We start from the raw sequence: 25,553 nt of genomic DNA, 5'->3' as shown, positions 1-25,553 counted from the left end.
TTGATCTCCATGGCTTTTAACTTAATATATATTGTGGTTAGAACTTGCTAAATTTATAAATAGCTGCACACTGTCACTCTGTTCATAACATGTTTAAACAATCAGTTGTCACAAGGGGAAAGAGGTCCCATCCAACATCATAAAGAAATGTTTAACAATTTAAAAACAAATCAAATATAATTCTTAAAATATAATAGGTAATATAAGCTCAGGTATATATTTCAATTTTTCTACTACTTGAAAGAGGGGCTATATCTCAAGCTTCAGCACCTGCCTTCAAACTGCAATAGGAAGCAACCATGATGGTCTAGCGTGGAGAGAAACCAGATGCCAAAGGCACTTAAAAACATCACATAAATCCAAGTCCACAGTCTAGAATTAACAAAGCAAATGTCATGTGTCCAAATCGTCACCAAAAATAAATTTTGGGGATCCAAATTTTAAAAGTTTTACTGTGCATAAAAATTATGTAAAATTTTTATCAGAATAAAAAATCATTGCAATCTAGCTTCAGAAAGCAATTTTTAACATTAGATAACATTAATATGCTACCTACCCTAAGAATTAGAAACTAAATAGAGCTACACTAATAAGTATGAATTAAGAAGAAACTAGAAATTTATGCTCTCTACTTGCCCATTCTGCCCTTTATAGCCCTAAAGAGTCTTCTGTTATGTTACATTTCATGCGGGGCAAGAGGGGATGGTGGGGGGAGAACCAGATCTTCAATCATCAATCATATGCCAGTGTTGAAAGATAATTAAGGGCTTCCATGGTGGCGCAGTGGTTGAGAGTCCGCCTGCCGATGCAGGGGACACAGGTTCATGCCCCGGTCCAGGAAGATCCCACATGCCACGGAGCGGCTGGGCCAGTGAGCCATGGCTGCTGGGGCCTGCAGGTCTGGAGCCTGTGCCCCGCAACGGAAGAGGCCACAACAGTGAGAGGCCCGCGTATCGCAAAAAAAAAAAAAAAAAAAAGAAAAAAAAAGATAATTAAAATGAGAAATACCTAAGTAGCTGAGTTTAAACATGAGAAGGAAATCTCAAATCTTCTTTCATCTCAATTACTGCTCTGTATTAAATTGTTTTCTGTGTGAGAGTCAGGCATTTTGTCATGCTATCTCACTGCTCAAGAACTCAGAGTGGCTGAGACCTAAAAAGAGTGAAGAAGCATTAGGAACAAGACAAGGATTTCCCCTCTCCCCATTGATTTTCAACATCCTACTGGAAGTCCTAATTAATGCAATAAGACAAGAAAAGGAAATAAAAGGCAAACAGATTGGGAAGGAAGAATAAACTGCAGAAGACATAATCATCTATGCAGAAAATCTGAAAGAATTAACCAAAAAACTCCTAGGACAACTAAGTGATTATAGCAAGGTTGCAGGATACAAGGTTAATATACAGAAGTCATTCACTCTCCCACATACCAGCAATGGACAAGTGGAATTTGAAATTAAAAACATAATACCATTTATATCAGCACCCCCCCCAAAATTAAACACTTAGGTATAAATCTAACAAATATATACAAGATTTATATAAGGAAAACTATAAAACTCTATTGAAAGAAATCAAAGAAGAACTAAATAAATAGAGAGACAGTCCATGTTCAAGGATTAAGAAGACTCAATTCTTCTCAACTTGATCTACAGATTCAACACAATCTAAATCAAAATCCCAGGAAGCTATTTTGTAGATATCAACAAAATTATTCTAAAGTTTATATGAAGAGACAAAAAACCCAGAATACCCAGCACACTACTGCAGGAGAAGAACAAAGTTAGAGGACTGACACTACTCAACTTCAAGACTTACTATAAACCTACAGTAATCAAGACAGTGTGGTATCAGCCAAAGAAAAGACAAACAGATCTGTGGAACAGAATAGAGAGCCCAGAAATACCCTTAAATATAGTCAACTGATCTTTGACAAAGAAGCAAAGGCAATATAATGGAACAAAGATAGTGTTTTCAACAAATGGTGCTGGAACAACTGGACATCGACATGCAAAAAAAATGAATCTATATATGTACCTTATACCTGCACAAAAATTAACTCAGACTGGATCACAGACCTTAATATAAAGTGCAAAACTATATACCTCCTAGAAAATAACACAGGAGAAAATGTAGACGACCTTGGATTTGGCATGATTTTTTAGATACGACACGAAAGATACTTCATTAAAATTAAAAATTTCTGATCTGCAAAAGACACAGTTAAGAGAATGACAAGACAAGCCACAGACTAGGAGAAAATATTTGCAAAAGACATACCTGACAAAGGACTGTTATCCAAAACATACAAAAACTCTTAAAACTCAACAATAAGAAAACAACATGATTAAAAAATGACCCAAAGGTCTTAGCAGATAACCTCACTGAAGAAGATAAACAGATGACAAATAAGCATATGAAAAGATGCTCCACATCATATGTCATTAGGGAAATGCAAACTAAAACAACAATGATATACCACTACACACCTATTAGAATAGCCAAAATCTGGAACACTGACAACATCGAATGCTGACAAGTAAGTGGAACAAGAACTTTCATATATTGTTGATGAAAATGCAAAATGGTACAGCCACTTTGGAAGACAACTGGGCAATTTCTTACAAAACTAAACACAATCTTACAATGTGACCCAGTCAATCATGCTCCTAAAAACCCGCACACGATGTTTATAGCAGCTGTATTCATAACTGCCAAAACCTGGAAGCAAGCAAGATGTCTGATACATCCAAACAATCGAATTTATTCAGGGCTAGAAAGAAATGAACTATCAAGCCATGAAAAGTTTCCATGGAAGAAACTTAAGTGTTTTTTTTAATTGATGTATAGTTCATTTACAATGTTTCAGGTGTACAACAAAGTGATTCAGTTATACATATATAGGTACATATATATATATATTCTTTTTCAGATTCTTTTCCACTATAGGTTATTACAAGATATTGAATATAATTCCCTGTGCTACTTAAATGCATTTTATTAAGTAAAAGAACCCAATCTGAAATGCTACATACTGTATGGTATGTATGACATATGTCATACTGTATGACATTCTGGAAAAGGCAAAACTATGGAGACAGTAAAAAGATCAGTGATTGCCAGGGGTAGGGAGGGGGAAGGATGAACAAGCAGAGCACAGAGGATTTTAGGGCAGTGAAACTACTCTGTATATTATAATGGTGAAAACATGTCATTATAAATTTGTCCAAAACCACAGAATGCACAATGCCAAGAGTAAGCTATAATGTAAACTATGGACTCTGGGTAATAAAGATGTGTCAGTGTAGGTTCCTTAATTGAAACAAATGTCCCATAAGCTGTGTAGTGCGGCCCCTCCCCCCCCCAAAAAAAATTTGTACCACTCTGGTGCGGAATGTTGATAATGGGGAAGTCTATATATGTGTAGTAGCAGGAGGTATATGGGAAATCTCTGTACCTTCTGCTCAGTTTTGCTGTGAGCCAAAAATTGCTCTAAAGTCTATTTCAAAAAAGTGAACAGTGAAGGAGTAAGTGACACAAATATTTAGGGAAAGGACATTCTAGGTAGCAGAAGCAACATAAATACAAAGAGCCCTGAGCGAGGGCTTTGCTTGGCTTGTTTGAGAGAAAACAAGACCAGTGTGGCTGGAGCAGTGGAAGAGGGAAAATGATAAGAAATCAGGTAGGAGAGGGAGCAGAAGGCTCATGGTGGGCCTTGTAGGCGACAGGAGAAACTCTGGATTTTATTTTGAATGAGATGAGAAGCCTTCAGAGAGTGTTGCGTGGAAGAGTGGCATGATCTGAATCACTGGTTTAAAGAATCATTCTGGCTGCTATGAGGTGAAAAGACTGTAGGGGACATGGGTTAAGGGTGCTTTTAAGAAACGCTGTTGAGAGAAAAATTACTTTAAAATATTACTGTGGGCATACTCACTCTTTAGATTCCTGAGTCCTTTTAGTAACATGCTGTACCACTGTGTCATAGCCAAATTCCTCACCCTGATTCTGATCAGATGTCCATTTTTCTATTTCTTCTTCAATCATAGACCCCAAAGTATTACATATACGCTGCCTAAGGTATTTCACAAATTCATAGCTGAAACATTTAAAAAATAAATGCAGTAAATATCATGAACTCACTTATCAACCATACCCAGAAAAAAGGTTAGCACAGAAAGATTTGTAACATATAATCAGATTTCTTACCTTAAACCAGGATTAAATTAGTCATTCATCCCAAATCATATAGCTAATCTAGAATTTTGTTGTTTTTTTCTGAGACACTTGGAAAAGATCACATTTAAAGATGATGATAGTAGACAGCAAATTTCGGGACCAGCACAAACTTTAGGGGGTTAGGAGTCTTTTCGCACTTCTTTTTTATGCTCATATCTTTTGTGTGTGATGCTTAATGGTAGGGAAAGCAGTTGTTAAAGATTTTCACAATTGTTCAAGCTGATGAAGAAAACCACACTAGATAACAGTAACTATAAAAGAATAAATAGGAAAAGGTTAAGCTCCAATCATCAAGAGTTTTTTGTACATTTGGAAATTGTGTTCATTTTGAACTGACCTAAATTCCACCTAATCAGCTTTTGTCTGACTATGTTCACAAGAAGTAGCTCAGACAATTCAATACATTGGACCTTCCTCTTCATACTGTTAGGTTGATGCTAACATTAAAATCCATTCGCAAACTCAGACAATAAGCAAATATGAGAGGGCAAGAGTTCCAAAAGTGGATAATTATATTATGAAACATGTTTACTAAAAATAAAGAGCAACGATTATAATTAATATCACGATTTAGAAAGGTTTAAAAAGCTTTTGTGGTCTCTTAAATGACAAAGATAATTTAGGACGGGCCATTTTTGTAAATGCCACTATGTTCAAGACTTGTAGTTTGAATATATCACTGTATAAAAGCCTTGCATATATGCAGTACAGGAGATCAAGGAGAGCCTGAATAATTTTCTTCACATATTTATAAGTCCATCATGGTATCCAGCATACAGTCTTCAGTTTAATATTTATTAAATGATTGTATGTCCTCTAAAGAACAGCCACCTTTTACCCAGGTGGCCAAAGGATCTCATTTTCAATTTTAACTGCTTTTGATTTGGATTTCCTGCCCTGACCATTTCTCCTCAACTCTGAACCCATTGCTGCTTCCTGGAATCTCCATGGCTGCTTCAGTAATGTAAGTGGCAGGCCTGCCATAGACGATGCAGGCTCCAAAAGTCAAGTAGAGATATTTGACATGAAACCATGTAGTATTATAGAAAAAGTACAGGCTCAGAGCCAAAACGGCCTGAATGCCAGCTCCAGCTCTACCACTCTAGCTGGAGTGGCCTGGGACAAGTCTGTTTTTCCATCTGTAACTTGGAAATGATCATGTCTGCTTCATTCCACTATTTTAAATTCAGGAGGCAATAGACAAGAAACTTAATCATTATAAACAACAAAATTAAAAAGAAGGATATTCTCTACTCCCAAAGTGTCAACTTCGGACTCAACACAAACAGGTGATTCCTTTAGTTCTTTCATCAGCCAAAATGTCTCCCCAGAATATAGACCTATACAGGCATACCTCGTTTTATTGCACTTTATTGTGCTTCACAGATATTGGGAGTTTTTAACAAACCGAAGGTTTGTGCCAACCTTGCATCAGAGCAAGTCTATCAGCACCAACAGCATTTACTCACTTTGTGTCTCTGTGTCACATTTTGGTAATTCTCACAATATTTCAAACCTTTTCGTTATTATTATATTGTTACAGTAATCTGTGATCAGTGATCTTTGATGTTACTACTACAACTTGCTGAAGGCTCAGATGACGGTTAGCATTTTTAGCAATCAAGCATTTCTTAATTACGGTATGTACTTTTTTTTACCTAATGTTATTGCACTTAATAGATTACAGTATGGTGTAAACATAGCTTTTATATGCACTAGGAAACCCCCCAAAAACTCATGTGACTCGCTTTATTGTAATATTTGCTTCATTGCAGTGGTCTGGAACCAAACACGCAATATCTCTGAGGTATGCCTATATATTAACTACCTACTGGACAAGGCTACTTTATGTATTTTTCACCATATCAATCAGCACAGTCAATACCAAATTTATCATCCTACCCACCCGATCACAAACCACGTTCTCTTCTGACATATATCTTTGTTAATGGTACCATCCTTCAATCAGATACCTGTGTATAGCCTCAAACAATCTTCTCTATTACACCTCAGATCTAATTAGTTACCAAGCTCTGTAATTCTGTAAACTCTTCCTCCACAACTTCTCTTTCCTTTCCCACTGCCATCAGACTAATGTTCACATCTTCATAACTTTAGCTAAACAATTGCAAGGGCCCTCTTAGGTCAACCTATCAATCAGTGGTTCTTAAAGTATAACATGGGGCTTCCCTGGTGGCACAGCGGTTAAGAATAAGCCTACCAATTCAGGGGACACAGGTTCGAGCCCTGGTCCAGGAAGATCCCATATGCGGTGGAGCAACTAAGCCCATGCGCCACAACTACCGAGCCTGCACTCTAGAGCCCGTGAGCCACAACTACCGAGCCCACATGCCACAACAAGTGGAGCCTAGAGCCCGTGCTCCGCAACAAGAGAAGCCACCACATGAGAAGTCGCACACTGCAACGAAGAGTAGCTCCTGCTCACCGCAACTAGAGAAAGCCCTCACGCAGCAAGGAAGACCCAACGCAGCCAAAAATAAATTAATTTTTTAAAAAGTATAACATGGATAAGAATCACCTGAAGGGCTTATTAAAACACAGATTGCTGGGCCCCACTCTCAGAGGTCAAATTCAGGTATACTGTGGGCCCAAGAATTTGCATTTCTAACAAGTTCCCAGGTGATGCTGACGCTGATGCCAATGCTGCTGGTCCTAGTACCATAACTTGAGAAGCACTGATCTAGATACAGATTCTGTATTCAGATAGCTTTTAAACTAGCCTAAGTGTCTTACAACTGTGATCAGCAGATCCCTACAATGCTGTGTTAGTTTCTGGTGTACTGCAAAATTGATTCAGTTACACATATACATGTATATTCTCTTCCATAATCTTTTCCATTATAGTTTATATATTATAATTTATTAGATCCATCCATTTTAAATGTTGACTTTTTTGTTTAGGGTATTTCTAAACCAAATCTTTGTATATTTTATACAAAATGGTGAAAACTTACACAGCCAAGATATGATAAAGGTATCACTGCTTTCTTTGAAATGACTTTGAAAATGAAAAGGATCCAGATAACCCTTTCAGCCCAGTGTGATCTCACAGCCAGTCTCTTACTACTGGGAAAGAGAAGAGAACAGTGAATGTGGAAGAAAGTGAAGAGAGAGACGAAAAGTCCCTAAAAATAATTCTGAGCCTCTTCACAATCCTGCCCAAGGCTAGTCAATCAGACACATCAGTTTTCTTCGGCATCTCTGAGATATTCAGTGCGAAATGGAAGGTGGGGCAAGCCTGAGTTATTTCCCTGAAATTGAAAGAAGAGCCTTTCTGAGGATGAATTCTACATCCCACCATCAACACCTACTATGGAATGGCAGTATTATCCTAGTCCCTTAGTTTCATCAGCCCTATCTCTGTGCCACAAATCAGGCAATTAGGAGATACGAATATTTAACTGAGAAATATAACTTTTGTGTTTGCTTTGTTTAAAGCCCAATCTGTAAGTAACAAAAATGATATTTTCATAACAAAGGCAGTAAGAAAATATAATGCAAGCCCATTAACAAAATATATTCAAGAAAGTTAAGACAATATCATTCTAAAATAAAAGACATATTTTTAAAATCCCCACTATTTAGCATCAGATGTAAATAACAAATATGCTGGGAACATTTTTAAATCCGTTCTTTGGGAACTTAAATAACCACACCCTTTTTTTTTTAATGACATCACTTTGACCTATGACCACAATAACATCTCCCTGAAGACCCCATTCAAAATGCTTTAAAGTTTTTGTCCATTTGCCAAGTTAAATTAACCCAAGGACCCCAAGTCTGAATCTTGCCTTAATGGGTTACTGCTCTTTTCAAATGAATCTTTTAAGAAAAAAATATCTCTTGAGAGGTCATGTCCTCTATCGTGGGAGGACTACCAGGCTGCCTATGACTTTAGGATGCTCTACTGACTCACTGATCATTGGAAAACTCTGAGTCTCCAATCCCAAATTAGTGAAAATACTCATTTCTTCAAGTGGGCCCTTATACTGCGTGGGTAAGAGTAATCCACGTCTTCAAATTCCCATCCAATAATTCATTTTGTGTTGGTTCTTTTACCATCTGAATTCATGGCAATACCCCAAAAAATCCTAGAAGTAAAATACACAGCAATGTGTCTGATCATTCTGCTTTACTTCTGACAAATATGAAAATTTTCACATTTACACAGGAAAATTTTATTAAGTTGAGTAAAAGAACATTCACTGTTTTCCATTCTTCTTTCTTCACCTTTATTACCTAGGAAAATTTAAGGATTTTTTTCCCATGATGAACTTCTGACATGTTCAAATGTTGATATCAAAATATACAGAGATTACTATTACAGTATAAGGACATAAAAAAATCTAATACAAGTTTGTTTGAGGAAATCATCCTCTTAGCTATTTAAACAAGAACTTTTTCAATAATATACAGAAAAATTATCAGTAATGATATGTTTTAAAAAGATAACTTATTAAGTTATGAATTATAATGCTGATATTTGGAATCCTTAAAATGGATTATATTTCAGGATTATAGGACTTATATGATAAACTTAACTTTATATATATTAGTGTATAAAAAGCTATGTTAAAAAAAAAGAATGAGTATTTTATACTACTTACAACCTTTTAGGTCAAAGAATAAGCCTCTGAATCATGATAAACAGTTACTAAATGCATTCATTAATTATGGAAGCATACATATAATTCTTAGCGATTTCTTCTATGCAGGGATAACACTTTACATAATGGATGTTTTCTTGAAGTTACCACTTAAACATACTAGAGTTCACTAATTTAGAAAGTCACTGGTAGATTCTTCTGTTAAAAAAAAAAAAAAAAATCCCAATTCAATAAATACAGTTGTGCTCCTTCTGTATCAAACCAAAAATATATCAGATTAGAGGGCTACAAAGAAAAGGCTCTGCATTAGAGACTGTTACAATCATTAGGGTTGCTAAGTATTTATATACTTAGCAACCCTAATGATATATATAGATATATATATATGTATGTATATAGCAATTCTCATTGAAATGTAAGTAAGTATTTTCTAGCTCTGTGGTTCTCAACCCTGGCTGCATATTAGAATCGCCTAGAGAGTTTTTCCAAAAATACCAAGGCCCAGTCTCCACCACTCCCCCTCTGCCAAGCCCCCCAGGAAATTTGGATTCACTTATGGTTAAAGTTCATCATCAGTGTTTTTTTAAACAAACTCCAATCAATCCTAGTGTAACCAAGACTGAAAACCAGGGCTGTTTTTTGGGTTTTTTTTTTTAAAGGAAGCCAGTCTAAGTGTAAAAATTTATACAATACACAGACACATAATGAAAGCAATGTCTTCTTCCCTACCTCTCACCCCTCCTACAAGCCTCAAATCCTAGCTGCCACTTTCAAAGAAAAGAAAGAAAGCTTGGATCTTTTAGAGAAAGTGTACAGTTTGGGGTAAAAAAATAAATAAAAGAGGCTACGGAAAGCAGAGATAGGTTAGGGCAGCTGCACTGTGGGGCAAATCCCCAGATAGGGCCGTTCTGCCTACACTATGGTTTCTCCCCAAATGACTGCTTTCTTCCCCCACTTTATTATACTACCTGAAATTCCATCATTCATGGACTCAATTGTTTTAACAACCAGCTTCTTACAAAAATGCCAATAGCCTAGAGATACCAGTTTCCCCTATAAAACTATTTAATAAGATTATTTTTCTTGCTGTTATACCAGGACAACATCAGGTGGATTTAAGGAACCAATGTTCTGATAGTGGAGATGGGATGACAGATAATTCTGATGCATGAAACACTTCGGGAAGCAACATATACCTAAGTGACTCAAGAACATTTAGTGTTCAAGGAGAGTTAGGTCAGTGAATAGAAAGACAAATGAAAATATGAGTACCTGGACTGACAGCTAGGATCTCATCAAACTCTGAGACTGTAAGATACTATGAAAATACCAAACACAAGCATCTCCTCCTCTTTCCTCCCTCATAAGGAATTCCTTCCTCCTAAGACGCAGATCTCAGGCTAGTGCAGCTAACACATGAATTTTATTATCTATATTTTTAAGACTAAAAATTACTCAAACTACTTTTAGAATTATAAATCTTACTTTTAAGACTACAAACTTTTATAATTTGAATGTGTCTGGGGTTTTTTAGGTAGGTCACAAGTAAATCTCTTTATTAAATAGTAAATATTAACTATGCAATTAATCGGCAGGCCTTTAATCTATCTAATAAACTGTTGAAGAAGAGTTGAAATTAATACAATAGTCATTACACTGCTGAAAGGAACCAGAATGATCCAACTTTAACTTGAAAAGCATTTAAAAATTGACACCGCTAAAGCAATATTTATAGGCAAATGTGTAGTCTTAAATGTTTACATTAAAAAAAGAAGAAAAGCTGCAAATAAATGAGTTAAAAATTCATCACAAATTTTAAAAAGTGTCCCAGGAAGGGAAAAAAGAAGAGCAGAAATTTTAAAAACCATAAAATAAATACATAATAGAAAGGAAAATCGAAGTTAATCGCTAGTTCTTTGAAAAGACTAACAAAATTAGTCTAGATAAACCTGTAGCAGAACAGATGGAGAACAAAGGAGGAAAGGCATAAATTTAAAAAAAAGAATAAAAAGGGGACAATTATAGATACTGGAAATATTTAAAAAGTAATAGGATATTAACAAAAATCTTTATACAAATAAATTTGAAAATCTAGATTAAATGGACAAATTCCCAGAATATGATCCTAGCAAAAACTCAATAATCTGAAAATATTTTAAACAAGTATTTACATGTGAGATAAAAACCAGAAATTAAACCCCAAATTTAATGCTTGATGTGGATTTGTTTGAGGTAAATAAGTGTTATCTGAGTACAATAAACATTAACAACCAAAACTGAATTTGAGAAAGTTGCCGTTTTTCTATATTCCTCTGTTTAAGTAATAAATCAATAGCTAACCAATAAAAGCTGGTCTCTGGTATCTCCAAAATAAAGAATATTATCATGCAATATCAGCTCTTAGTAGTGGACTTAATGAATAAACAGGAAAATCATGGAAATACAAAAGAAAGCATACGTATAACCAGAAATACTAATTAACAAAAATTTCCTTCCACACTTCTTAAAACTCCCTTGAGAATCTGGTGAAAACTGTAATGCTCCCCCCATAAAACTGCAAGTAAACACAAACTTTTGTACAGAATATTAAAGGGCTCAAGGATCCCCTGATGCCCACATATGAAGCAGGTAGGAATTCCAGATAAGAACTTCAGGGCATACAAAAGTCAGTAAAGATAACATAACAAGAAAATTGTTAAATGTCATCTTCTGTGAGATCAAAATGAAAGGCAAACACTTAATTAAAAATACCATTACTGGGGGTTCCCTGGTGGCGCAGTGGTTGAGAGTCCGCCTGCCAATGCAGGGGACACTGGTTCGTGCCCCGGCCCGGGAAGATCCCACATGCCACGGAGCGGCTGGGCCCGTGAGCCATGGCCGCTGAGCCTGCGCGTCCGGAGCCTGTGCTCCGCAAGAGGAGAGGCCACAACAGTGAGGGGCTGGCGTACCGCAAAAAAAAAAAAAAAAAAAAAAAAAAAAAAAAAAAATCATTACTACTACTAATAAATTGAGGCACCTGGAGGTAAACTTTTCGATGGAGAGGCTTAATTTAAATTACACATGACTCAAATCAAAAGAAAAACACACATCTCTAGAGGAACATACCCTTCAAAATTTACCTCAACTGGTAAATCTGCCTACCTTCCTATAGGTAAAACTTGCTATCTACTGCTCCCAAACCCAGAACACTCTGTACTTCTACAGCACTTATACTCCTGACATTATCACAGGCATTTGAGTATGCACCTTATCCCTCTGTAGGAACTTAAGCTATTCCATAGGAAGTTAATCTCACTTGAGTGTTCCTGTCGTGCTCAAAATGCATAATTGGTGCAGCCACTGAAAGATCAGATCAGCAAAGTAACAGGGATCTTGGGAACTCAATGCTTTTGAGGTACAGTGACAGAAATCCCTTGGGATGATATAATTACTCTCAAATGAACAAGAATAATTTACAACTAACGTTACTATGTTGCCCAGGAGAAAAAAATATTAGGATATGTCGGTTGTGTCAGTAAAAACACAGAGGAAGCATAAGGTTTGGAAAACAAGTAAAGAATATAAAATAAATTCGGTATCTGAGTAAATAAAGGAAATCATGAACCTCCAACTTGGGCGCTATTTTGACAACAATCAAGTGAACATTCTTTATCCAACTACATTTTGATATTTTCTGGATCAGCTGGTTTGTTTGCTCAAGAAATCAAAAGGAATTTTACTTGTGAAAATTTTCATCAGTTTCCTCCAGATGTAAGAGGATCTCCTCGGCGCACTCCAGGGAGGGAGCCCCCGTGATTTTCTCCTTCACGCTCTGGAACAACTGCCTCAGCATGGCCTGCAGCATCACTTCGACCTCGCCGGAGAAATGGGCCATCCTGTGTCAGAATCAAACGCTGAGGGTCCTTTGCTGAGGGTCCCAGCAAACGCCGCACCCTGCGCACGCGCGTCCCCACCCAGCCCCCACCGGCGCACAGCGCCGTTCCCCGGGAGACTGCGGCAGGCGCTTAGGGGCGGGCCCTCGGCTGCCGGCGCGTCGTTCAGAAAAACAAGTTACCTTGCGTTGGGGAAACAAGAATCCTCGAGGTCCCGCCTTTGGAACTCGTCGCTGCCGCCCTTCCGGGCCAAGAGGATTCAAGCTGCACCGACTAAGAGCAAAAAAGAGATCCCAAAGGCTCTGCGGGTGGGCTTGACGACGGGACGTCACCGCTACGCGTGACGTCCGCACGTTGACGTGATTTTCCAGGTGGGAGGGGGGGCACTTGACAACCTGCCCGCGCTCTTAGAGGAAGTTTCAGGTGCGCTCGCTGAAAGGGTTGTAGGTGGGAGGAAGAAAAGGGTAGGAGGAGGAAGGGGTCAATAAAAGAAAGATAATAGAAGTGAAACTGAAAGCAGCTTGAAAAGTTTTAATTGAGTGAATGGTATTGAAGTGTTGCAATGCTCTTTCCTTCAAACAGCTAACACCTATTGACTCCTACCCTTTACCAAGCACCTTGCTAGGAGCTGTGAAGAAGAGGACGCTCTCACATTCTAACAAACAAGAAGTCAGCGATTACAACACAGTGCAATTAAGTGTTATGATAGAGAAATGCGCCAGGTAGGTGCTGTGGAAACCTAGAATCACCTTTTAACCCAAAAGAAGAGTCAAGGAAAGAAGTGAAGAGAAAACAAACTGAACGTGCAAAGGGTAGGGACCTGAGAGAGTGTAGCATATTCCGGTACTTCAATTTGTAGAATTAGAAAGAGGAGGTGAGGGGTCTAGAGACGTAAATGGACCACATCGGAAAGGGTCATATTTGGCACTTTTAAGGGATTAGAGGTTTGTCTTGAAAGTAGTAGAACAGAATGGGATTCCAGAACTGAATCGTAAGATATCAAATATAAAGATCACTCTGCAGGAAGTTGCAATGGATAATCATGGTCCTTCATACAGTTTCCAATCTAGGTAAATCCGGAGTCCATGGTCATGTCCAAGCTACAAGGTACCAACCCATCAGTGTTGGTTAGGATCAGATCCTGGTGTCTACAGAATAGTCAATCCCAAATCACTGATCTGTGGTTCAATGTCAATAAATTCTCCCTTATCCAGCTTTATATTTTATGCCCCTGGTCCAACAACATCTGATTCACTTTACATGTTAGCCAGGATCAATGACTTCTTTGTCTATGCTGCTACTTCCAGGAGCAAAAGTATGATATATCTTTGCCAGCTCTAGCAGCATGTTTCTTGGTGAAATATATGCTCAATTTTGGTTGTCTTATTACCACATTAAGAAAAAAACAAACTGGCAGAGTAGGCATACTTGTACCTTTATTTGTGGGCAAAGCTATAAAAGCCAATACCTGTATGTGCGTAGAATCACCAGCACGTGACAACTTCATTTTCAGACTAACACAGGTGAGTTATATTGGCAACTCAAACACCAGGATTAACATAGCCATTAGCGATGTAATTTTTTGAAATGGTAGACTATTATTGGTAAAATTCAGAACAAAATAAGATATACTCTTTATTTACATAGTTTTTGCATTCCTAGAAAAGTCAGTGTATTAAAACCGTGCCAAGTATTATTTTTATATAACTGGAATCAGTTCATGGACTCAGATACTTTTCAAGAGCTTTTTAATCTACATGAATGTCCAGCAGGACTGTTGAAAGTCATATGGGAACCAGAACAATTATTTTGTGTGGGAGAGTGTCCTGTGTATTTCAAGATGTTCAGCATCCCTAGCTCAGATTACAAATACCAGTAAATGCCATCAAATTATTGTGATGACAGAGTGTCCCCCACATATTTCTAAACTGCTTTCTTGGGAACAATGGGGGGAGGTTTGAACTGCACAGATTGAAAACCACTGTTCTAAAGGATATACCTTTGGAAGAAGGAAAAAAACCTTAAAAGAATACCTGATATTCAAAAAGGAAAGTTAGCCAAGAAGGGGGTGAGGGGAGTAATGTACTTAAATAAACCTCAATAAATATTGTCTGTATAAAAAAGTAATTTATAATATTCTAATTTGTGAAGGTGAAATGCATAGTATTAAAATACTATAAACAACCCTGGGTAAGTAGGAAATATAATGATAAGTTGAAGTATTCTGCAATCCTTGAATTTTTCTGAAGGAAGTTTAAGATATTAAACTTGGTCAGGTATGGTGAAATTTCAGATGTAACCATTAAAAGACTAGATATAGAGAACTTAAATTCAAAAAATGGAGGGAAAATGATATAAGGAGATTTAAGGAGAGAAAAACAAAAAACCCAATCAATTTGAAAAAAATATCAAGTAAGAAAACAGAAGCATAAGAAAAATGGGAGGGCTTCCCTGGTGGCGCAGTGGTTGAGAGTCCGCCTGACGATGCAGGGGACACGGGTTCGTGCCCCGGTCCGGGAAGATCCCACATGCCGCGGAGCGGCTGGGCCCATGAGCCGTGGCCGCTGGGCCTGCGCGTCCAGAGCCTGTGCTCCGCAAGGGGAGAGGCCACAACAGTGAGAGGCCCGCGTACCACAAAAAAAAAAAGAAAGAAAGAAAAATGGGAAAAACTTAAAATATACAAAGATACATGATAGAAAATGTACAAAACATTGAAAAATTTAAATGAACTCAACCCTCCACTTAAAGGAACTGTCAGATTAGATTTTAAAATAGCTAACTATATGCTATTTATAAAAACCCTAAAAACATAGAAACGTTAACATTAAAAAGGTGAGGAAAGAAAAACCAGGTGAATATTATCCAAGAAAAAGTTGTTGAAGCTATATTTGTGTCAGCAAAAATGAAACAAGAAAAAGAGATGTTAGGAATATGGCATGTCACTTCATAATTTTAAAATATTAATTCAACAGGAAGATATAGCAATTTTAAATGTAAAGTAAGTAAGCAAAACTTCCAGTCTCTCCAAAAGTCTTTAATTTCCCGGAGAAAGTTTCTGCACATGTTCTTACAAAATATCCTTGAATAAGATGCACTTCAGAGTTGAATAAAATCTTTTTTTTTTTAGATTTGCTTTTTTGGATTGCAAGATACAGGTAAAGAAAATACAGTTGTCTCAGCAATACACAGTTAGCATTTATGCAGGCCTGAAATATCATTTATCATTGTTAAAGATACAAAAGCCTCTCAAAATATCCAGAAACTGTTGTACCAACCTAATTACTTGTTATTCAGACTGTAATAATCCTATCATTTTCGTGACTCGGTTTATCTTTTTTTATCATCTCTGTTTCTACTGCCTCTGACCATCTTTTCTCAATGCCTCCTGCATTCAAAACTCCCTAAGACTCTGTAGAGGATGCCATGGCACACAATAGGCCATGCAGCTAATTTTTGCTTCACTGTGAACTTTCAGTAAGTTTGCTAATCCTTTTTTTTTTTTTTTTTTTGGCGGTACGCAGGCCTCTCACTGTTGTGGCCTCTCCCGTTGCGGAGCACAGGCTCCGGACCCGCAGGCTCAGTGGCCATGGCTCACGGGCCCAGCCTCTCCGAGGCATGTGGGATCTTCCCGGACCCGGGCACGACCCCGTGTCCCCTGCATCGGCAGGCGGACTCTCAACCACTGCGCCACCAGGGAAGCCCAGTTTGCTAATCCTTAAAATTGCTTTCCTTTAGGATTTTTTTTCATGTAAAGACTAGCCAATAATGCTAAAACAAATTGATGTTTAAAATACAAGTTTCCTTTGGGATTTTTTTTCATGTAAAGACTAGCCAGTAATGCTAAAACAAATTAATTTATAAAAAAATCCTCTGAAGTATTAAAAAGTTTAAATTAGTGATATAGCCAAGTATTAAACTGATGAAATTAAAGTGTTATGTAATAATGAATAATAGACATGAAAAAATCTTCAGCCACACTGGTTAAAAAAAAAAAAAGCAAGCTAAAACAAGGTAACCAATTTACAAAATTAGCAGAGCTCTAGAGCATATATATATTTAGGATTGAACAATATGCAGTGAAATGATTACTCTTTTATTATAAGGAGTACATATAAGCAAAATCTTGGAAATGAAACTGGCAATATATATCAAGAACTTTTGACTCAGTAATTTTATTTCTAAGAATCTACTCCAAGGACCAGAGATGCAGTTGATAGATTTATTATGAGGATGTTTACAGACAGGTTATTTGTAACTTTAAAAAACTGGAAAACCTCCTAAGTATTTCATAATAGGTTGAAGGTTAAATAAATTATCGCACAGACATATGCTGTTAATATCAGCCATTTAAAAATATGTTTCCTATGAATGTTCAATAACAGGGGAATTATTCACATTTTAAGTGGAAAAGTTTGAACCTAAAATTGTATACATTCACTCTGTTTACTGAGTGTCTGTAATGTGCATTGCATGATTATATATTAGGCAATACACACATATCTTACAATTACAGATGAAAATTCCTTCTACCATAATTGTCATATTAGTATATATAATGCTAGGCCTAACAAATTCTTAGTCCAGGGATAGAATAAGTGCACTAAATCCTCCTGCACTATAGAAGAAAGCCAGTGGATTATGTCTAAAGTTGATAAGTTGATAAATAATGGCATGGTTATATTATATTGAATTAATGAGAAAACTATCAAGAAAATTAAAAACAAACATTTGAATATGGTTGCCTCTGAGAGGTTGAAACTCCAGTGGGGTTGGGGCAGCAATGAGGCAGAAGCACTTGCTTTTTGTTATAAGTTCTACTACACTATTTTAGTTTTATTAATGCATATTTATACTTTCATTTTACAAGCAGAACGCCCTTTTAGAGTTGGTAGTACATGGAGTCACAATAAATAGCGCTCCTCTTTCCCACCCAAGGTCAGAACTGAGAGGCAAACATAGGAGTCCAAAAGCTGAAGATAAAATACCAACTTCATTAAAAGTTTAATTGAAAAATGTGACTTATGTTTGTGGCACAACAGGCTTGCTAATATTTCACTGCTAAATTAGCCTTTACCCACCCAGCCATTTGTATAGCTATAAAATAGCAGGCCACCCCCAAGGAGGTAGACAGAAAGCAGAACAGAATGCATGCATCCTGCACATAGGCTGAGGCTAAAAATCAAAAAGAGAAAGGAGTCAAGCAGATATACTCTGTTTCTTCTTCCAGAGTCACTGATCATCTCTATAAAATCACTCACTAGCCATCTCCTAATCAAACATATAAGATATCTGCCATGTGCTAGGTACTTTGTTATATGTTATGCTTGGATCAGTGAACACTAAGATAGGCAAGACAAGTCTGCTGTCCTCAGTAGCTCACAGTCTGGTGAGATAGACATGTAACATGTAAGGGAGACATGTTTATAAATAATTAGACAAGGTGCTACATATTATCTTGAATGATTTCCTCCAGTTCTAAGAATCAGCGTTTGGAGAGTCTGTTCAGTTCAATTATTTGTCCATAGTAGTTTTGGTGATTTTCTTGTAATCTTGGCATATAATACTTGCATTATCTAAGTGAAGCTATAATAGTCTAATTCAAATTCTTCAGCTGCCTCTGTTTATCCCATTATTACTTTTGAAACTTTTTTGTTTTCCAGGTCAGTTTTTTCATATACAGATTTAAAATAGCCTTTGTATTCTGTAATATTTAATATTTTTAGTGGCAGTTTCGAATTTATTTATATATGTCCTCAACAATAAAATTAAGCATATCCTTTCTTTTTCCAGGTACTTTTCCTATTTATACTAACTATGAACATTAGGATAACACATTTTAAAGATAGAAAGGCACTAAAGTAACATTTGAATTGGAAGAAGAATCAATTTAATAGAATTTGGTAACTTGAGGTTTTCTGTAAAAACTGTTATCCTTTTTCTAATACAGATATAAAGAAATTACTAACAAAATTCCATAATACAATATTCTAGTGAATTACAAAATTATAGTAAAATGTCGCAAGTACTGTTAGACTACCAACAGTAAGCACTGAGTAATTTTTAAAGCCTTTTTTAAAAAATCATTTTAAGAAACATTTTGCTATTAAGCAAAGTTGCCTGTACAAAATACATTTGTTATAACTAGCAACACCCTATAAGAAGCATTTTACTGGATTTTTATGATTTAAAAATTACTTAACCTGTTAAATATGGCAACTTGAACATATGCAGTTATTCCTGCTCTATCCAGAAACCCCACTAAAATGAGGATAAAGAAATACAAAAGACATAAACCCCCAAGGACAAAGAGAATGTTGAGAAGAGATAACAGAGAATTTGGTTTATTCTGTTTGTACACTATAAGTGAGGGTTCACCTACTCAAACATAGGCTGGCAGTTCTGGGATGAATCTTTAGAAGTTGTGGGTAAGGATTTAGCTTGAAATCTCACCTTGTTCTATGCAAGGAAGCATAATTTAAGAATACTTATAGTTCATGTAGATAGGAATTTTCCATAAGTCGAGCTACATTGTAAAAGAAGACAGAGTTGGGTGGAGGCCTTATGTGTGTTCTGAGTGGACAAGTGTTTATTGATAGCTCAAGCTTCATTATACACCAAGAAACAGTCAAGGGAGAAGTTTGTGTCCTCTGAGTGTGAATGAGGTCTTACCCTGAAATTAGACCTCATGAGACATAGGCAGATATACTCAGAGGAAAAACCTTTGGTGTACAAGGAATACAGGCATGAGTTTAGTGAGATGTTAAGGTTTCTCAAGAGAGAAACCTTATTTGTTTTGGAAGAGTGAAATGAGTCAGAAGACATAGGTTTCCAAACTCAGGCAGCTATACTCTACAAAGACTTAAATGAGCCATGACTTTAAAATACCAAGTATACCATGATGACTCCCTCACTTTTATCCCCAGCCCTAACATTTCACATTTACTGTAGATTTTTATATGCAACTGCCTATTGGACATTTCCATCTGGATAAATGATAGGACTCTAATAATTTAACATTTCCAAATCCAACTTTTGAAAATACTCTTCCCCAAAAATAAAAAAAATAATTTTCTTTATTTGAAAAGAAAGAAAACACTCTTCCTCCTCTCACTTCCTGAGTCTCTCCCATCTCAGTAAATGACCCACCCTCATTTCCAATTGCTCAGCCTAAATTTTTTAAATTATCCTTGACTCCTCTCCTTCAGTCATATACTATACCCAGGCTTTCAGGAAATTCTGCCAGCTCTACTCTCAAGCATGTCCAGAATCTGTCTGTATTTTACAACATCCAGTGATACTACCCCAAGTCAAGACATCATCTGCTCCCTCTCTGATTTCATTTGCATCTAATCTTCCACCTTCCCCTAGCCACTTTGATGCTTACAAGCTTTCTTGCTATTCCTAAAATGCATTAAGCATTCTTTTACCTCATGGCCTTTGATGTTTTCCCTCTGGCTGGAATGCTCTCACTTTCAGATATTCATATAGCTGATCTTTTTACTTTCTTTAGATCTCTGCCAAATATCAATAAAGTAACTAGTGTTCAGTAAAGAGAGATCTTTACTCTCTTATATTAAAAAAAATACGCTTTTCTAACCATTCATCACAAAGTTATCTCCAACTGTTACACTGATTATTCCCTAAGCAGGTAAAGAATCATGCAAAAACTTTTCAACTCTCTCCTTTGAAATTTTTTTTTTTTTTTGCGGTACACGGGCCTCTCACTGTTGTGGCCTCTCCCATTGCGGAGCACAGGCTCCGGACGCACAGGCTCAGCAGCCATGACTCACGGGCCCAGCCGCTCTGCAGCATGTGGGATCATCCCGGACCGGGGCACCAACCTGTGTCCCCTGCATCGGCAGGCAGACTCTCAACCACTGCGCCACCAGGGAAGCCTCTCCTTTGAAAATTTTAATATCGATCTTTTATTTCATTTTGGAATTTCATATCTAATGTACTTTAGTGACTCAGTAGAAACTTCTACTTTAACGTCCTACTATATTTTTTCATGTTATGCTTCTCTTACTGGAATTTTTGCTCTATAGAAGCAGGGACTTCATCTTTTTTCATTGATATAACTCCAGTATCCATAATACTGCCTGGTGCATAGCTTTCTAGAATATTTGTTGAATGAATGAATGAATGAGTACAGAAGAGAACTAAGGGAATGATCTGGATGATGGCAAAGAGAAATATCAGAATGGCAGACTTGATAGAGTGGAGTGAGACCCCAGCTACCCACAAACAAAAAGAGCTCTGGGAGAGCTCTGGAGTCCAACTTTAGCAACACAGGAAAGCAAACAAACAAGCAAACAAACAAAAACCCTGAGAATAACTGCACAAAAAAAGAAAGAAGATAGCTTCATTTTGCCTGCATCATCCCTTCCTCCAAGCTGTCATTGCTCAGCAACAAGAGGGAACTTCCCAGCTAGAAAGAGTTACCCTCACCAGGAAAGGAAGAGTGGAATGAGCGACCAGCTGCCCCATCTTTTGGGGCACCACATGAAGGTCCCCTTTCAATTTCACCCCACCCAGACTCAGCAAAGCTGAGACATGCATAGAAACAATAGAGATGGCTAGGGACAAGGAAGAGAAACAGAGGTTACCAATTGTAGCCATGCAGTAGGAGAGACTGTGGTTTACAGTGACCTGCTCTGCAAACACGGCAGATTTTACTAATGAAAAAAAAAAACAATAACACAGCTGCTGCAGACCTCCCTGCAGTGCAGCTCTAATGCAAGATGACAGCCTAGATCCCTACAGTTGACTCCTACCACCATCTGCAAACTTGGGGCTAGCCCCTCCAGCTGTGCACTTTCACACTGCCAGCCTGACACTTGTCATCAACATCCACTGCAGTGCACATGTGCAGACATGGGAGAGCATTCCAACAGCCAGGGCCGCACCACTGCTCGTGGGCCTGGATCAGGCTTTGTCTTCTGTCACTGGCCTGCACAACTGTGCTCCAATGCCTACTCTCACCACTCCTATTCAACATAGTACTGGAAATCCTAGCCAGAGCAATCAGGCAATAAAAAGAAATAGAAGGCATTCAAATTGGAAAGGAACAAGTGAAATTATCTTTGTTTGCAGATATGATCTTATATATAGAAAATCCTAAAGATTCTACCAAAAAAAGAACTGTTAGAACTAATAAACAAATTCAGTGAAGTTGCAGGATACAAACTCAACATACAGAAATTAGTTGTGTTTCTATGCTCTAACAATAAATTATCTGAAAAATAAATTTAAAAAAAATAGTCTCATTCACTATAGCATCAAAAACAATAAAATACTTAGGAATCAATTTAACCAAGGAAGTGAAAGATCTATACACTAAAAATTGTAAGACTCCAACGAAAGAAACTGAAGAAGACACAAGCAAATGGAAAGATACCCCATGTTCATGAATCAGAAAAATTAATATTGTTAAAATGTTCATACTACTCAAAGCCATCTATAGATTCACTACAATTTCTATCAAAATCCCAACTCATTTTTCACGGAAATAGAAAAAACAATCCTAAAATTTGTATGGAACCACAAAAGACCCTGAATAGCCAAAGCAGTCCTGAGAAGGAATAAAGCTGGAGGTATCACACTCCTGATTTCAAACCATACTACAAAGCTATAGTAATCAAAACAATATGGTACTGGCATAAAAATAGTATAGACCAGTGGAAAAGAATCTAGAGCCCAGAAATAAGCCCTCACAGTACAGTCAACTGATATTTAACAAAAAGCCAAGAACAGGCTCTTCAATAAATTGTGTTGGGAAATGGATAATCACATGCAAAGAATAAAATTAGACCCTTATCTTATACCACTCACAAAAATTAACTCAAAATGGATTGTAGACTTAAACATAAGAGCTAAAACCATAAAACCCTTAGAAGAAAATTTGGTGAAAAGCTTCTTCACAAGATGTGGCAAAGATTACTTTTTTTGTATATGACACCAAAAGCAAAAACAAATAAGTGGGACTACATCAAACTAAAAAGCTTCTGCACAGCAAAGGAAACAGTCAAGAAAATGAAAAGTCAACCAACAGAATGGGAGAAAATATTTTCAAATCATGTCTGATAAGGGATTAATATACAAAATACATAAAGAATTCATAAAACTCAATAGCAAACCAATTAAAAAATGGGCAGAGGAACTGAATAGATATTTTCCCAGCGAAGACATACAAGTGGCCAACAGATACATGAAAAGGTGATCAACATCATTGATCATTATGTAAATGCAAATCAGAACCACAATGAGATATTATGTCATACCTATTAAAATGGCAATCATCAGAAAGACAAGAGATAACAAGTGTGGGTGAAGTTGTGGAGAAAAGGGAACCCATGTGCACTGCTGATGGCAATGTAAATTAGTTCATCCACTATAGAAAACAGTATGAAGAGTCCTCAGAAAATCAAAAATAGAACTACCATATGATTCATCAATCCCACTTCTGTGTATTATCCAAAGGAATTGAAAGATTCTTTTTTAAAAAAATATTTATTTATTTATTTATTTTTGGCTGCGTCAGGTCTTAGTTGCAGCATGTGGGGTCTTTCGTTGTAGTGTGCAGGCTTCTCTCTAGTTGTGGAGCTCAGGCTCAGTAATTGCAGTGCGCGGGCTCAGTAGTTGCAGCACACAAGATTAGTTGTCCAGCAGCAAGTGAGATCTTAGTTCCCCCAACCATCCCCTGCATTGGATGGTGAATTCTTAACCACTGGACCACCAGGGAAGTCCCGAAAGATTCTTAGAGAGCTCTGCACTCTCATGCTCATTGCAGCATTATTCACCGTAACCAAGATATGGAAACAACCTAAAAGTGTCTGTCAATGGATGAATGGATAAAGAAGATGTGGTGTATATATACAATGGAATATTATTGAGTCATGAGGAAAGATGAAATCCTGCCATTTGTAACAACATGGATGAACCCTTAGGGCATTATACTAAGTGAAGTAAGTCAGACAGAGAAAGATAAATACTGTATGATATTACTTATATGTGGAATCTAAAAAATCTGAACCCAGAAATAGTAGAGAGATGGTTATCAGGTGCTGGGAGATAGGGAAAATGGGGAGATGTGGACAAAGGGTACAAAGTTCAGCATGGTGATTATAGTTAATAATACTGTATTATATAGTTGAAAGTTTCTAACAGAATAATGTCACAACAAAAAAAGACATGGTAATTATGTGATGTGATGGAGGTGTTAGCTACCATTATGGTAGCAGTCATTTTTCAATAAATAAGTGTATTAAATGAACACCTTAAACTTAAACAATGTTATATGTCAATTATATCTGAATAAGGCTGGGATGGCAGAGGGAGAATGGCAGTCCTAAAGAGCAACCAAATTGTAATCGAAGGCACAGTGGTCCTAGAATGATTTCTACAAAATAGAATTAGAAATGAGAAATTAACCTGAAGTGTTTGATCACATTGACATATCTTGCTTGCAATGATCTTGGAGAGTTTGGAGAAAATTAGTGGTAAGAATATATAAAAATAAACCCAACAACAACACAACCACAGCCACAATAATAACAACAAATAAGGCAACCATTGACTCCTGGAGAAACAAAGCATTGTACAGAAAAATAATTATAATCATAGCGTACTATCTGGCTTGCTATTGAACAGTATTTCCATGTCACAAATACAGACATAATGGATACAAATTTTACCAAAAATTGTGATATAGCTATACAAGCAGATGAAATAGCGAGTATAAATATATTATTATAGAGCTACGTCCTTGTTTTCCATATTAGGAAGTCAATATATGATTTAAGTTGAAAAAAAAGGCAATATATTGTATTTAAAATATGGATATAGGGCTTCCCTGGTGGTGCAGTGGTTAGGAATATGCCTTGGACTTCTCTGGTGGGGCAGTGGTTAAGACTCCGCCTGCCAATGCAGGGGACACGGGTTTGAGCACTGGTCTGGGAAAATCCCACATGCTGTGGAGCAACTAAGTCCGTGTGCCACAACTACTGAGCCTGCACTCTAGAGCCTGCAAGCCACAACTACTGAAGCCCGCGTGCCACAACTACTGAAGCCTGCTCACCTAGAGCCCATACTCCGCAACAAGAGAAGCCACCACAAGAGAAGCCCATGCACCGCAACGAAGAGTAGCCCCTGCTCGCTGCAACTAGAGAAAGCCCACACGGAGCAAGGAAGACCCAACGCAGCCAAAAATAAATACATAAATTAAAAATAAAATAAAATATGGATGTAAATAAGAGAAGAAAAAAATTAAGTATTGAAATTGCTTACCTCTCAAGGAAGTCATGTATTGAGGTTTGAGAGAGATAGGGCTGAACATTAGTGCTTATTGATTAGAACCCTTGTACTATTTGCTCTTTTAAACTGCATAGATGTATTACTTTTAAAAATAAAAATTATATTAAAAATGTACATTTTTAATTGTAAAATGACTACATGTAAGGATATAAAAAGATAACATGTGAAACACAGGTCTGTAGAACCAGAATCTACAACATGTTTATCTAAGATGAAATTCTCAGAGCACTTTCAGTGAAATTCAATGCCAAATTAAAGTTCAGAATTTCTCCTACCAAAGCCATATTTACTATCTCTACTTTTATGATAATCATGCTCTCACTTTTTTTTTAACTTATTTATTTATTTTATTTTATTTTTGGCTGTGTTGGGTCTTTGCTGCTGCGCGTGGGCTTTCTCTAGTTGTGGCAAGCAGGAGCTACTCTTCTTTGTGGTGCACAGGCTTCTCATTGCGGTGGCTTCTCTTGTTGTGGAGCACAGGCTCTAGGTGTGTGGGCTTCAGTAGT

The 25,553-nt window shown here is 37.0% G+C and overlaps 1 protein-coding gene across 1 annotated transcript in view; it reads right to left on the bottom strand.

The window, feature by feature from the left end:
- The window catches only part of TBC1D32 (TBC1 domain family member 32), a 181,137-nt gene extending 168,083 nt beyond the window's left edge, over nt 1–13,054 (bottom strand). Inside the window, exons 1-3 of the mRNA XM_082633325.1 lie at nt 12,918–13,054; nt 12,583–12,738; nt 3,934–4,095 (exon numbers count right to left, since the gene is read on the bottom strand). Coding sequence (XP_082489451.1) covers nt 3,934–4,095; nt 12,583–12,737 — 317 coding nt within the window. The 5' untranslated portion in view covers nt 12,738; nt 12,918–13,054. The remainder of the gene's footprint in view (nt 1–3,933; nt 4,096–12,582; nt 12,739–12,917) is intronic.
- Between the last annotated feature and the right edge of the window lie 12,499 nt (nt 13,055–25,553).

The sequence above is a fragment of the Mesoplodon mirus genome, assembly GCF_964341445.2.
Source record: "Mesoplodon mirus genome assembly, chromosome: 10".
NCBI classification, from domain to species: Eukaryota; Metazoa; Chordata; class Mammalia; order Artiodactyla; family Ziphiidae; genus Mesoplodon; species Mesoplodon mirus.
Note: the sequence above shows the minus strand (reverse complement) of the source record. Positions and strands in the feature narration are given on the sequence as shown.